Source organism: Lynx canadensis, chromosome A2 (genome assembly GCF_007474595.2).
Source record: "Lynx canadensis isolate LIC74 chromosome A2, mLynCan4.pri.v2, whole genome shotgun sequence".
In the NCBI taxonomy this organism is placed as follows: domain Eukaryota; kingdom Metazoa; phylum Chordata; class Mammalia; order Carnivora; family Felidae; genus Lynx; species Lynx canadensis.
The window spans coordinates 93,405,768-93,421,869 of NC_044304.2; the positions used below are offsets into that span (position 1 = coordinate 93,405,768).

General features: G+C 35.8%; 1 protein-coding gene across 3 annotated transcripts in view; it reads left to right on the forward strand.

Annotated features, from left to right (window-relative positions):
- Positions 1-16,102, forward strand: part of CFAP69 (cilia and flagella associated protein 69) — a 62,856-nt gene that overhangs the window by 31,705 nt on the left and 15,049 nt on the right. For all 3 annotated transcript variants that reach the window (XM_030307909.1, XM_030307911.1, XM_030307910.1), the window contains exons 12-15: positions 1,323-1,539; positions 4,368-4,532; positions 8,085-8,200; positions 13,752-13,870. In XM_030307909.1, coding sequence (XP_030163769.1) covers positions 1,323-1,539; positions 4,368-4,532; positions 8,085-8,200; positions 13,752-13,870 — 617 coding nt within the window. The remainder of the gene's footprint in view (positions 1-1,322; positions 1,540-4,367; positions 4,533-8,084; positions 8,201-13,751; positions 13,871-16,102) is intronic.

The window sequence follows — 16,102 nt, forward strand, 5'->3', positions numbered from 1 at the left end:
TTGAGCCCCGCGTCGGTCTCTGTGCTGTCAGTTCAGAGCCTGGAGCCTGCTTCAGATTCTGTGTCTCCCTCTCTCTCTGCCCCTATCCCACTCATGCTCTGTCTCTATCAAAAAATGAATAAATGTTAAAAAAAATTTAAATAAAAAAGAATACCAAATGAAAAGAAAATTGAATAGAATATAGCATATCATGTGTTGCTATCTTGTGAACCATATATAAGCATCAATCAGAATTAGCCGTGGGGCACCTGGTGGCTCAGTCAGTTGTGTGTCCAACTCTTGATTTCAGCTCAGGTCATGATCCCAGGGTTGTGGGATCATGCCCTGTGTTGGACTCTGAGCTCAGTGTGGAGCCTGCTTGAGATTCTCTCTCTCTCCCCCCACCTCTGCCCCTCTCCTCTGCTGACACACACTCTCTCTAAAAACAGAAAAGAAAAAAGAAAAGAAAAGAAAAAGAATTAGCTATAACATTGACAATTGTCAACTGTCAACATTGTCCTATTCTAATAGCTATACATTTTTGTTCTGTTTTAGTGAAATAATGGATTCAGTACCATTTTAAAATTCTAGGCATGTAATTATAAATATGGCTTGTGACCTGAGTGGAATTCATTGAATAGAAAATTTATATAAGTTATATTGCAGGTGCTTAAAAGTTAGCCATAGTCATTATTCTGGATAAAATTGATTTGTTTATAGTATACAATTGAGTCTGTGAAGTGTTTCTTTTTCAAAAAGTGAAGGCAAGAGAGAAATGGCAGCAGTTTGTTTGCTCCAAATTTTCTGCTACTGTGGTTTAATAATAGGCAGAAGCGGGGCGCCTGGGTGGCGCAGTCGGTTAAGTGTCCGACTTCAGCCAGGTCACGATCTCACGGTCCGTGAGTTTGAGCCCCGCGTCGGGCTCTGGGCTGATGGCTCAGAGCCTGGAGCCTGTTTCCGATTCTGTGTCTCCCTCTCTCTCTGCCCCTCCCCCGTTCATGCTCTGTCTCTCTCTGTCCCAAAAATAAATAAACGTTGAAAAAAAATAATAATAGGCAGAAGCTAAATTACATATATAAGCAGCATATATGAAAACATTAATACTTGCTTTATATAATTGTCAGCTAGAGAGTGCATATCCCAGATAAAGGGGATCATAGCCAATTGCTGTTTTTGTTTTTGTTTTTTGTTTTGCTATTTAACATAGGCTGGGATCTTTAGGAAGGAAATAATTTTTTAATGATCATAATAAAACATAATATTGGAAATTTTTAATTTTCTTAGATTAAATAAAACTGTTCTAATTATGCTTCTAATAAAGTACTTTTTGCCCTTTCTCATAGCTATTAATTGATGGCAAAGTTATCTTGGCTTTGTTAACCTATGTTAAAAAACCTGAGAAACACAAAACAATTGAATGGTCTGCAGCACAGTATGAAGAATTACAACTGCACGCAATTGCCACTTTGTCATCAGTGGCTCCTTTACTAACAGAAGAGTATATGTTGTGTCAGGGAAATGCTCGAGTCCTTGCATTCTTACAATGGTGTGAGAGTGAAGGTGAGTGATCCCTGTGAAAATTCTAATTTACAAATTTCAACGGAACTCTCAATATATGCATAGAAAAAGAAAATTAATTAAAGCAAAGAAATAAAAATATATATCTGGTTTCTTGTGATTTATATTCATGTAAATATATTCATGTGTTTACATGTTGTTTTAAGGGAAAAAATCTGAGATTTCATTTAAAGTCTGACACATTAGTAAATATCCTAACTATAGGTAACGCGTACCTCTCAGTAAAAGAAATCATTCATATAACCTGATTTAAATTTTTTATCATTAGGCTTATCCAACAATTATACTAAGTCCTGGAAATATTTTAATTATTCAACAAATATTTGTCGAATACTTATTGGGTATAGATATTGTTTTAGCTGCTAAAGATACATTTATGTTCAAAAACATAAAATCTCTACCTTCATGGAGCTTAAAATCTCCAGCCAGAAGTAATGACTCCACAAATAGCCTACCAAATTAGCAAACTCCCAATTTGTACAAATACTTTATTTCAATTCTCATCATTCTCAGAAAGGAAATAAGAAATGACTTTCTTTAAAAAAAAAAAAAAACGTTTATAAGGAAGATACTGCATTCTTTTCTGGTAGTAATTTTGCTCTAGAAATAATTTGGTATGATACATTTTCAGTAGATCAAGAAAATCATATATCCATGAGAGAGGGAAAAAATTATAGCTGATTTTTTTTATCATCTATTTTCTAATATGCTGAGTTACTAATTTTTTTCTTGGTAAACTGCTGTGCATTAAATAAAACAGTTCTTCAGTCTATTCTTTATATCATTTATGTTTACAAAAGATTATAAGGAAAAAGAGGAAATGCTGCCTAACATGAGGAAAACTTATAGCTAACAGTTATTGAGTACCTACTGTGTGGAAGGCCTTAAACACCTAACAAGTATTAATTCATTTAGTCTTCACAACAAATCTAGGGGTTATAGGTACTATTTCTATCCCTGTTGGTCAGATGGGTAGAACTTAATCAAAAAAGTTAAATAACAGGGGCGCCTGGGTGGCTAAGTTGGTTGAGTGTCCGACTTCAGCTGAGGTCATGATCTCACAATCTGTGGGTTTGAGCCCCTGACAGATCAGAGCCTGGAGCCTGCCTTGGATTCTGTGTCTCCCTCTCTCTCTGACCCTCCCCTGCTCATGCTCTGTTTCTCTCTGTCAAAAATAAATAAACATTTAAAAAAAATTTTTTAAATAAAAAAAAATAAATAACATGTTCTTGGTCACACAGGGAGTGGCACATCCAGGATTTAATGCAGGCATTCTAGCTCCAGAAACCCATTTTTAACCTATACACAATACTCACAACAGTACTTTTTTGAATGTTATTTTAGCTTTAAACAAAACGCTACTTCTAAAGACACTTTTATTTTTTTTAAATGTTTATTTATTTATTTTGAGAGAGAGAGCACACACAAGCAGGAGAGGGGCAGAGAGAGAGAGGGAGAGAATCCCAAGCAGTGCTAACACTAGGTGTGCGCCCAACATGGGGCTCGATCTCACAATTGTGAGATCACAACCTGAGCCAAAATCGAGAGATGGACAATTAACTGACTGGGCCACCCAGGTACCCCTAAAGAACCTCTTAAAGAATGCATATTATTGTAAAAAAGAAAGGAGAACTAGCCTTGCTATTTACCAAGACCTACCATAAAGCTATAGTAATTTAAACTGTACGGTATTAGACAAGGAATAGATCAATGAAAATAGAATATATGGGAGGTTGGCATTATCAGAGATGATATTGCTTTCAGTGAAAATAAAAATTAGGTTCTTTCACCTTGTTAAAAAAAAATGAAATGCAAAATAAATTAAAGCCCAAAATGTGAAAAGTTAAACTGTAAAAATCTTAGAAGAAAACATGGGAAAATATCTTCATGATAACAGGGTAGGGAAAGACTTAAAAACCAGAAGAGCCTAAACTATACAGAAGATGAATGCATTTAATAATAAATTTAAGATGAATGCATGTAAAATTTAGAATTGCCTGTGTGACTAAATCTGAATAAAGTAACAATCTACAAATTGAGAGAATACATTTACCACTTCTGTGAATAATAAAAGATTAGAGTCCTGGCTCATAAAGAACTCAAGAAGAAAATAACTCTGTAGAGAAGGTGACAAAGAATAGGGACTGCCAAATCACAAAATCTCAAATTTAAAAAAAGGAAAAAAACATTAAAAGATATTAAACCCTATTGGTACTCAGAGAAATGCAAATTCAAATAACAACAAACTATCATTTTCCATTTAACAGATTGGGGAAAATCTATTGGTCTTATACATTGTATCCATATAACCACTTTGGGAAGCAATTTAGGAATTTAAGTAAAATTCAATGTGGGTATATCCTATATGATTCTGGTGTCACTTGGCAAAACCTTTCTCAGTGGGAATAAGAGACATGAACCAGAATGTTCACTGTAGCAGTTTGTACTACTGAATGGATAAACTGTGATTTATTTATAAAATGAATGTTGAAAGCAATTAAATATTTCAGTCTGTAAGAGTGTGACTACTTTAAAAACCGTAATGCTGAAGAATAGTAGCAAGTTACCACAGATACACACAATATGATACATTTGAGTAAAATTTTAAAGCATATTTCCATTCTGGGAAGAGAAGGAGAAGGGGGAAAGGATACTATTTATTTCTCTAAAAAAAACAAGTATGACAAAATTTTAACATCTTTTTAAAATTAAGCATACATATATAAGGTATTTGATGTATTCTATTTTATTTGAAATGTTTTATGCTGTAAGTTGATACAAAGTATTAAATTATTAATATTTCTCCACAGATTCCTTCTTTAGTCATGGTAATAGTTACCATGGTACAGGTGGCCGTGGCAACAAGTTTGCCCAGATGCGTTACAGTTTAAGACTCTTGAGAGCCATGGTCTACCTTGAGGATGAGACTATAAACAATGATCTTTGTGAAAAGGGAACAATTCAGCAACTGATAGGTAAACATAACATGTTTGTATACTTATGAAAGTAGAATGTTTATAAACTAGAGGTTTTGCTTGAAATATTTCTTACAAATTTATTTTGTCTTTATAGCTTAAAAACCCCTGAATATTCTCTTGATTTTTGTTTCATATTGTTGCTATATAAGACAGTTTGTCTTTACTAAAACATCATGATCACTCATTCTGTAAACATCTGTTTACTCAATTCAGATACTATTTCATTTAGGATTATCTTTTTTTTTTTTTTTTTTGTAATGGGCTACTGTTTCATTTTTCTAGTAATAAGATCACTACTTTTTGGCCAGGAAGAGGATAACATTCCATTTTCCAGTGTATCTGACATACCAGAACACTGGTATGCTGGGATATACAGATATGTACATAGGATATTCTTTTCTGTTATGAAATATCAGGATATCCTTGATTTAAAAAAAAACAATGTTCATTTTTGAGGGGGCTATTTGAGGGAGAGAGAGAGAGCGCGCAGGGGAGAGGGAGAGAGAGAGAGACACAGAATCTGAAGCAGGCTCCAGGTTCTGAGCTGTCAGCTTAGAGCCCCTGACGTGGGGCTAGAACCCATGAACTATGAGATCATAATCTGAGCCAGTCGGATGCTTAACTGACTGAGCCACCCAGGTGCCCCATATCCTTGATTTTCAACTTAGATTTGACTGTTGAATCACCTTACCCCAAAGTACATACATGTGAGCTCAGTATAAACTCAGAACACCTTAAAAGCTTTTTACCTTTTTCTAGTTAAGAAATAAATAGTCCTCTGGCCCTAACCTTTCCTGACTTTGAAAAGAGCTATTTTGGTTATATTCAAATTCAAAAATTGTCTCATGAGTAAGAGATAATTTGTTGGATGTCAATTAATTACAAATGCCTACTCAAAAACTCTTCTAAATGTTAAGTTAAAGTGCCTACTCTTCCATCATTAGTGGAGTAGAGTGGTACCCTTTAATAGCGGTGCCTTTTAAAATGAGGATATTGAGGGGCGCCTGGGTGGCGCAGTCGGTTGAGCGTCCGCCTTCAGCCAGGTCACGATCTCGCGGTCCGTGAGTTCGAGCCCCGCGTCGGGCTCTGGGCTGATGGCTCGGAGCCTGGAGCCTGTTTCCGATTCTGTGTCTCCCTCTCTCTCTGCTCCTCCCCCGTTCATGCTCTGTCTCTCTCTGTCCCAAAAATAAATAAAAACGTTGAAAAAAATTAAAAAAAAAAATGAGGATATTGAGAAGGGTGCTAAGCAAAAACACTCACTCTCTTGATGACTTTACTCAGGATGACCAAACCCAAAAGTAGATATTATCACTTCTATGCACATTCCATTGTACAGAACTCAGTACCAGCCTAACTGGATAGCGTCTAGAAAATACAATTTTTCATATGTCCAGGAAGGAGTATTAATCTTACCTGTGTAGGAAGTGGGGTAGAGACACGGGAAAACAAATGTAGAAGGATTCTTTTCTTCTTAAAATCCTTTCCCTTTAACTTGAAAGAAGCTGATCTTTATCATGTGAGTTCTTAGAGGCAGTAGTGGCCTTCCCTTAATCCAACAGAAGGCTCAACAAATAGTTTGTTCAACAAATAGTAATTGCATTGTAAATGCAAATGTTTATAATACTCTTTGTGCAGGCACAGGACCTTGGCCTTAATGAGAACAAAAGAAAAGATGTCTATCATAGAAAAATAGCATGTGTTACCTAACACCATCAGTAAGGCCCCTAATGAGTAATACAGAGAGTAAATACCACAGAAACTAAGAGGTTATCAATAGTTTTTAAGGCTGGGTAATCTTGGCAGGTAAGCCGGAAGCTTTATTGAGCTTGGGTAGGAGGGTAAAGCTAGTTTTGAGACAGAAAAATAAAAGAGATGGTTTTTCAAGCAAGGGAAGAGCAGGGGCAGAGACATGGTGTCAAAATATGTATGATAATGTGTGCTGAACTAGCTTAAGTGAAGTCTTCATAAAACTGAACATATGCATCAACTATACTTCAATTTAAAAGTAATAAAAAACAAATTGAAAATAAACATTTTATGAAAACAAATAATATGAGATATATGTCTAGTTAGGAGCCAAGCTAGAGTTTTGAATAGCATTGTCTTTAGGCATGGGGAGCCATTAGTGGTTTTGATTAGGGAAGTTAAGTATAATGATGTATTAGGAAAAGGAACCTGGAATAAATATATCTGATGACTTAGAACAAGGAGAGGGCGACTGGGTGACTCTGTCGGTTGAGCATCTGACTTCGGCTCAGGTCATGATCTCACAGTCCATGAGTTCGAGCCCCAACTCTGTGCTGACAGCTCAGAGCCTGGAGTCTGTTTCAGATTCTGTGTCTCCCTCTCTCTGCACCCCCGCCCACCCCCCCACAATGCACGCGCTCTCTCTCTCTCTCTCTCCCTCTCTGTCAAAAATAAACATTAAAAAAAAAAAGAGAATAGAACAAGGAGAGGATAAAGGCAAGGAGCTAAAAGATACTGAAATATGAAGGAAATAATTCAATATTAACATATGGGATAGACAACATAAAAAGTAACATACCTGCACTCAAGTAGGAAGGCAAATGAAATCCTCTAGAAAGGAGAATCTGACCTCTGGCTAATGAGATTGAATTCCTAGGTGTTCCTAATAAAGGAGCATTGGCCCATCTGTCCCTGGCATGCTCCTAAACTGGGCCTCCAGCATGCTCAACTAGCCCCCTAGAGACTGATCCAGCACCTGTCCTTCGTTCTAATGGGACCAAAAATCATCCCTTCAGGGCTAGCTATGGAAATAAGCTGTGATTTGTGTGGCCCTCTTACTTTGTTTGGAACATAACTCCACCCCTTCCTGCTAATGCCAAGGACTTCTTTAACAGAGAAGCAATGACTTTTGTTCCTCATTTAAAGCTTGAAGGAAAACTTCTTTTTGAGGCAAAATTTTATTGTGACTGTCATTCCATCACTGTAAGTGGCTCTTTTCCAATCTTTCTAAATTTTTATTAAAAGCAGAGGAGAGATTTCAAAGGACATGGGAATACTGCTATCTAAAGTTGTTGAAGACACCTCCAGGTAGACATAAGGAGAAAATGCAGAAAAAAGTAACAGAAAAATAAAAACATATTTAGAGATATCTACCTTTGCCTAAAATTGACCCTGTTAACCATAAGGAGATGAGCAAGTTGGGATCAGGCATTTTAGTCATATATTTGCAGCAGGACTCATCTCTGCCTCATGGCACTCTGTATATTTCTAAAGAGTTTTGTTTGCTGGGCAAAGTATCAGGTTGTTAGGGCATCTTTTAATGTCACTCCATTAATTCTGTAGTAGACATGCTCTACATATGGGGCTACTGATTGTAGTCAAAGAGTCCCTTTATCATCATCTGTCTACAGCTTCTAAGTAACTGTGCAATGAAAACAGCCCCTTTTAAAATAGTTGCTCTAGCTGAAATTTTGTAAGGAATTTTTTTTTCTTTTTTTAAGAAGAGATTTCAAAACAGTAATTGATCAAAATAAAAATACAATGTCCAGTAAGTTTACATTCTTTCAATTTTTTTCATACTAGGAGTTTTTAAAAATATAATCAAGTCTCATGACAAAGAAGAAGCCATTGTTTTGGAAATTCAATCTGATATATTACTTATCTTATCTGGTCTTTGTGAACATCATATTCCTAGAAAGGTAAGTATGCCTATGAATCCAAGTTTTGTTCAGATCTCCCAATCACCTAGCACTATGAACTCTTTTTTTTTTTTTTTCTTAATCTCAAGTTAGCTAACATAGAGTGTAGTCTTGGCTTCAGGAGTAGATTCCAGTGATTCATTACTCCCATATATACCCAGTGCTCATCCCAACAAGTGGCCTCCTTAAAGCCCATCACCCATTTTACCCACCTCCATCAATCCTCAGTTTGTTCTGTATTTAAGAGTCTCTTTTGGTTTACCTCCCTGTTTTTATCTTATTTTTCCTACCCTTCCCCTATGATCATCTGTTAAGTTTCTCAAATACCACATATAAATGAAATCATATACCTGCCTTTCTCTAACTGACTTATTTCAGTTAGCATAATACCCTCCAGTTCCATCTGTGTTGTTGCAGGATTTCATTCTTTTTCATCACAGAGTAGTATTCCATTATATGTATATATACCACATCTTCTTTTTTTTTTCCTTTTTTTATATATATATATATGAAATTTATTGACAAATTGGTTTCCATACAACACCCAGTGCTCATCCCAAAAGGTGCCCTCCTCAATACCCATCACCCACCCTCCCCTCCCTCCCACCCCCCATCAACCCTCAGTTTGTTCTCAGTTTTTAACAGTCTCTTATGCTTTGGCTCTCTCCCACTCTAACCTCTTTTTTTTTTTTTTTTCCTTCCCCTCCCCCATGGGTTCCTGTTAAGTTTCTCAGGATCCACATAAGAGTGAAACCATATGGTATCTGTCTTTCTCTGTATGGCTTATTTCACTTAGCATTACACTCTCCAGTTCCATCCACGTTGCTACAAAAGGCCATATTTCATTTTTTCTCATTGCCACATAGTATTCCATTGTGTATATATACCACAATTTCTTTATCCATTCATCAGTTGATGGATATTTGGGCTCTTCCACAATTTGGCTATTGTTAATTTCACTGCTATAAACATTGGGGTGCATGTGCCCCTTCAAGTCAGCACTCCTGTATCCTTTGGAAAAATTCCTAGTAGTGCAATTGCTGGGATGTAGGGTAATTCTATTTTTAATTTTTTGAAGAAACTCCACACTTTTTTCCAGAGTGGCTGCACCAGTTAGCATTCCCACCAATAGTGCAAGAGGGTTCTCCTTTCTCCACATCCTTGCCAACATCTGTTGTTTCCTGAGTTGTTAATTTTAGCCATTCTGACTGGTATGAGGTGGTATCTCATTATGGTTTTGTTTTCTATTTCCCTGATGATATGTGATGTTGAGCATCTTTTTCATGTGCATATTAGCCATGTGGATGTCTTTTCTTGGGAAAGTGTCTATTGATGTCTTCTGCCTACTTCTTCACTGGATTATCTGTTTTTCATGTGTTGAGTTTGCTAAGTTCTTTATAGATTTTGGATACTAACCCTTTATCTGATTGGCCATTTGCAAATATCTTCTCTCATTCTGTTGGTTGCCTTTGAGTTTTGTTGATCATTTCCTTTGCAGTGCAGAAGCTTTTTGTCTTGATGAGGTACCAATAATTCATTTTTGCTTTTACTTCCCTTGCATTCAGAGACATGTAAGTAAGTTGCTGTGGCCGAGATCAAAGAAGTTGCTGCCTGTTTTCTACTGTAGGATTTTAATGGTTGCCTGTCTCACATTTAGGTCTTTTATCTATTCTGAATTTATTTTGTGTATGGTGTAAGAAAGTGGTCCAGCTTCCTTCTGTATGTTGCTGTCCAGTTCTCCCCTCACCATTTGCTAAAGACACTGTCTTTTTTCCATTGGATACCCTTTCCTGCTTTGTCAAAGGACAAAGGATTTGTGTGTCCAGTTCTGGATTCTCTATTCATTGGTCGATGTGTCTGTTTTTGTGCCAATACCGTACTGTGTTGATGGTTACAGCTTTGTAATAAACAGGAGAAAGTCCAGGATTGTGATGCCTCTACCTTTGGTTTTCTTTTTCAACATTACTTTGATTATTCAGGTACTTTTGTGGTTCCATTCAAATTTTAGGATTGTTTGTTCTAGCTCTGTGAAGAATGCTTTGATAGGGATTGCACTGAATACGTAGACTGCTTTGGGTAGTATTGACATTTTAACAATATTTATTCTTCTAGTCCATGAGCATGGAATATTTTTCCTTTTTATTTGTGTCTTCAATTTCTTTCATAAGCTTTTCATAGTTTTCAGTGTATAGATTTTTCATCTCTTTGGTTAGGTTTATTCCTAGGTATTTTATGGGTTTTGGTGCAATTGTAAATAGGATTGATTCCCTGATATCTCTTTCTGTTGCTACATTATTGATGTATATAAATATAACCGATTTCTGTACATTGATTTTATATCCTAAGACTTGGCTGAATTCCTGTATCAGTTCTAGCAGTTTTTGGTAGAGTCTTTTGGGTTTTCCACATAGAGTATCGTGTCATCTGCAAAGAGTGTAAGTTTCACTTCTTTGCCAATTTGGATGCCTTTTATTTCATTTTGTTGTCTGATTGCTGAGGCTAGAACTTCCAACACCAGGTTAAGCAACAATGGTGAGAGTGGACATCCCTGTTGTATTCCTGATCTCATGAGGAAAGCTCTCAGTTTTTCCCCATTGAGGATGGTATTAGGGCCTTTCATATATGGCTTTTATGATGTTATGGTATATTCCTTCTATCCTGACTTTCTTGAGGGTTTTTATTAAGAAAGGATGCTGTATTTTGTCATGCTTTTTATGCATCTATTGACAGGATCATATGGTTCTTATCCTTTCTTCTGTTAATGTGATGTATCACATTGATTGATTTGTGAATATTGAACCAGCCCTGCAGCCCAGGAACAAATCCCACTTGATCACGGTGAATAATTCTTTCTATATGCTATTGAATTTGATTGGCTAGTATCTTGTTGAGAATTTTTGCATCCATGTTCATCAAGGATATTGGCCTGTAATTCTCCTTTCTAGTAGGGTCTTTGTTTGATTTGGGAATCAAGGTAATTCTGGCTTTCTAGAATGAGTCTGGAAGCTTTCCTTCCATTTTTATTTGTTGGAACAGTTTGAGAAGAATAGGTATTAACTCTGCTTTAAATATCTGGCATAATTCCCTTGGGAAGCCATCTAGCCCAGGACTCTTACTTGTTAGGAGATGTTTGATAACCAATTTAGTTTCTTTGCTGGTTATGGGTCTGATCCAATTTTCTATTTCTTCCTGTTTGAGTTTTGGTAGTGTGTGAGTGTCTAGGAATTTGTCAGTCTGAAGAAAGCCACACAATTTTGAAAACTCTGATCCTCAGCTCCTGGCGCTGTTTGCAAGGTATAAACTGGCACTCTCCATATTTCTCACTCCCCAGTCTGTGGTCTGGAGAGGTTTTACTCTTGTACTAACACAATACCACAATTCCACGGCCTGTCTTTCCCTTTTGTCTCTCCAAAGAAGAGGTTCCTTCCCCTCCATGCCTACACTGTTTTATCTCCCCCAGTTTGCATACATGCACCTCTGACCCACTAAGCTGTCTCCCGCAACCCGTGGCGATCCTTCTGCTACCCCCCCGCCCCCCGCCAGATTGATTTCCTGGTGTTCCAAATGCTCTAACCTCAATATAGCTGTGTTTGAGGGAGGAGGGAAATCCTGGTCCCCCTACTCGTCTGCCACCTTAACTCCTCCTCCTCAACTTTTTCTTGGTGTCCATAAATGTTGGTGTTTTTTTAATCCTGTGACGTTTTAATATTCTTTTTTGTAGAGTATTCTTATATACGATAAAATATATATTTTGTGTATATTTTGATAGGTTTTGATGAATGTATATACCCATTTAACCAGTACCCCAATTAAAACAGACTATTGTTATCTCACTATAAAATTCTTTTTTTTTTTAATTTATTTATTTTTGAGAGACAGAGGGAGAGAGAGAGAGAGAGAGAGCAAGCACTCGCAGGGGAGGGACAGAGAGGGAGAATTCCAAGCAGGCTCCATGCTCTCCACAGAGCCTGACGTGGGGCTTGATCCCACATCTGTGAGATCATGACCTGAGCCAAAATCAAGAGTTAAATGCTTAACTGACTAAGCCACCCAGGTGCCCCATCCCTATAAAATTCTTTCATGCCCCTTAGCAACCATACCCCCACTTGCCTTCAGGTAACCACTATTCTGATTTCTATCCCCTTAAGTTAGTATTGCCTATTTATTTACTTTATATGAATGGAACCACATAGTATTTACTGTTTTATAACTGGTTTCTGTCATCCAGCATTATATTTCTGAAATATATTGATATTGTTGTAGGTATCAGCAGTTCATTCCTTTTTACTGCTGAATAGTATTTCACTCCTTGAATATACCAAATTTTTTTTATCCATTCCCCTATTGATAAACACTTAGGTTGTTCCATTTGGGACTATTATGTATAAAGCTTCAGTGAACATTTTTATAGTTGTCTTTTTGTGGACATCATTCTTTCATTTCTCCTAAATACCTAGGAGTGCAATTAATGGTTCATAAAATAGGTGTCTGTTTTTAAGAAACTGGAAAACAGTTCTTGCAAAGTGGCTGTAGCATTATAAATGTTTTTTGAGTTTACATTTGATTCAGGGTGATGGGCATTAAGGAGCACTTGTGTGAAACCCTGGGTGCTGTATGTAAGTGATGAATGACTGAATTCTACACCTTAAACTAATATTACACTGTGTTAACTAAGTGGAATTTAAATAAAAACTTGGAGAAAATTGAGTTCATAACTAGAATTAAAAATTAGAAAAAAAGAGCTTAATTCCCTTTGATCTTTTTTAACTCTATAACAAACTCTGAGTCTCTAAGATTGATAAATAGCAAAAGATACAATTGGAAAGATAAAAATTAAAGATTATGAAGTTTTCAATAGAGGGGTTTTAGGGAAAGCCAGCAAGAACAGTAAATCCACACCTCGCTCTGAGCTTTGGTGCAACTTTTCCTTCTATTCTGTCATCCTGTGCCTGTGTTCTTCTGGAAAAATGCTCATAGTCTTGCTTACTGGGTAGCAGAACTGAACAACAAAGCAATGGGAAAGGTAATTGTTAAGGGAGAAATATTAACTGGTAATAACTTGATATAAATTATTAAAGGTTTTACAAAACCTTATATGAGTCTCATATATATATGAGAGAAATATATTATGTATACATATATGTATGTATATTTCTCTCTTGGGAGCATTAAAAAATCTTCCATGATAGAATTTTAGCCTCTTAAATTAGTTTTTGCTATCTAGCATTCATCTGACAGGATATTGGACTACATTCATTATAATGTGGAAGAAAATCATGGGGCAAGCTTATGGTTTATTTTTTTTTAAAAAAAGGGGAAAAATAAAAATTATAAAGAGACATTAAGCTAGCATAGTGATTGATGCCCTTTCTTAAAATGATTAGCTTTATAATAATTTGTCCTAAACTCCTGAGACTGAGTATTAATTCAAAAAATTGTGTAATAAAGTAACAGTGTTTTCTGCTTCTCTGGTAGAAAAAGTTTTAGGGGACAAAATGAAATAGAAAAGGATGAGATTATTTCAAAACATAATTTTAAATAAATCTCTTAGGAAATTTTCGGAACAGAAGGAGTGGATATAATTCTTCATGTAATGAAAACCGACCCTATGAAGTTTCAGAGTGGATTAGGCTATAATGTACTTCTTTTTAGTACACTGGACAGCATTTGGTGAGTATTACTGTAACCAAGTTAGAACTATAATACAAGAAAATTACCTCATGACATTTGTTGGCTTGAGGTCTGATTTTTTTAAATAGATTTAAGATTTCTATCTAATTTTTTAAAACTGCACAAATTTGTATGGAATAAAAGCCTAGAACAATTAAAACTATAGATTGGATAATAATTGAAATTAACTCTAGTGTGTATGATAGAGGAGGGAAAATTTTGTTGCAATAATTTCTCTCTTAAATCAGTTGAAATGTATTTTTGTACCACAATTTAAGCTTCAATAAGTTTTGCTAAATTCATAAAAAAAAATTTCTTCCCTTAAAATCACACCATAAAGATAACTCTTCCAATGCCCCCTTTTTTTTTTTTTTTGCCTTTTTGCCTTTTTCTTTTCAATAGTCCAGAAATGATATTTACTAACATCCTTTGGAAAGCAATCTTGTCTGTAACTCAGGATACAAGTTTGTATATAAACTTAAATTCTTGTTTTTGTGATTTGAATCCATTCCATTTTGGCCTGGTCTGGAAAAACACAAGCATCTACTTTTACTCACACAGTTCCTCACTCATTTCCTCTTTGAAGAGTCAAAAACCAATTGATTAGGTATTTCCTAACCAATATTTTTCCCCAAATGTCTTAGCATTCCTAAAGAGCAATAAATAAATAAATATTGCTTTTCTTAACATTAATTTTTGAAATTTTGTCTTGGAGAAAATTACTTGAGTTTCAAATATCATTAACACTTAACATATTTCTTTTTTTCTGCTTGGGTGGGATTCATGACAGCCCCACTGCAGCATATCTGGGGGGAAAAACTGACTATAGATCTAACACAAAGAGCAATGAGAACATCTTTTGTTACAATATTTGGTCTTTTATTCTCAGTTCCTGTAATAGCTCCAGAGTAATAACTTTTGAAGGCTGTGTCTTTTGTTATATATAACAAGCCCCTTTCAACCACATCTGAGTTTATGTCAATGAGGTAGTTTTTGGAGAGCGCCTAGATAACCACAGGATGGGGGGCTGGTTCTGCCTACAAGGTCACAAACAAGTCTTAACAAATTTAAGAAGACTTAAATCATTCAAAATATCTTTTCTGACCACAATGGAAGAAAACTAGAAATCAATACCAAATGGAAATTAGGAAAATTCACAAATGCATGGGAATTAACACACTCTTGAACTACCACTGGGTCAAAGACAAAAGCAAAAGGAAAATTAGAAATTTCTCAAGACAAACTAAAATGAAAGTACAGCATAACAAAACTTATGTGATACAGCAACAGCAGTGCTAAGAGGGAAGTTTATGGGGATAAATACCTAGATAGAAAAGAAGAATGATTCAAACAACCTAACTTTACACATAAAGGAACTAGTAAAGGAAGAACAAACTAAGCTCAAAGTTGGCAGAATAAAGAAAATAATAAAGATTAGAACAGAAATAAATGAGGGATTGGGAAGAAATCCAGAAAAATAAGAGCTGGTTTGTTTTGAAAAGATATCAAAGTCTACAAAGCACTAACTAGACGAAGAAAAAGAAGGAAGATGATTCAAAATAAATGATGTAAATGAAACAACATATCACAACAGATGCCATAGAAATAAAAAAGATCATAAGGGATTATTATGAACAACTCTATGCCAACAAATTGTACAATATAGAAGAAATAGATAAAATTCCTAGAAACATACAACCCACCAAGACTGAATCAAGAAGAATTAGAAAGCCTGAAAAAACCAATAACAATAAGGAGATTCAATCAGTAATCAAAAACCTCCTGGAACACCTAGGTGGCTGAGTCAGTTAAGTGTCTGACTCTTGATTTTGGCTCAGGTTATAATCTCCCAATAGTGAGACTAAGCCCGTGTTGGGCTCTGTGCTCAGCGTGAAGTCTGCTCAAGATTCTCTCTCTCTCTTTCTTTCTCTTCCTCTGCCCCTCTCCCCAGCTTGTGCTCTCTCTCCCTCTCTAAAAAACAAAAAACAAACCTCCGAACAAAAACAGCTCAGGACTTGAGAGCTTCACAGTTGAAATTTACCAAACATTTAAAGAAGAATTAATACAATCCTTAAATTCTTCCAAAATATAGAAAAGGGAACACTTCCAAAATCATTTTATGAGGCCAGCATCACCATGATACCAAAGCCACACAAAGATACTATAAGAAAAGAAAAACTACAGAGCAATATTCCTGAGGATCATAGAAGCAAAAGTCCTATAGAAAATATT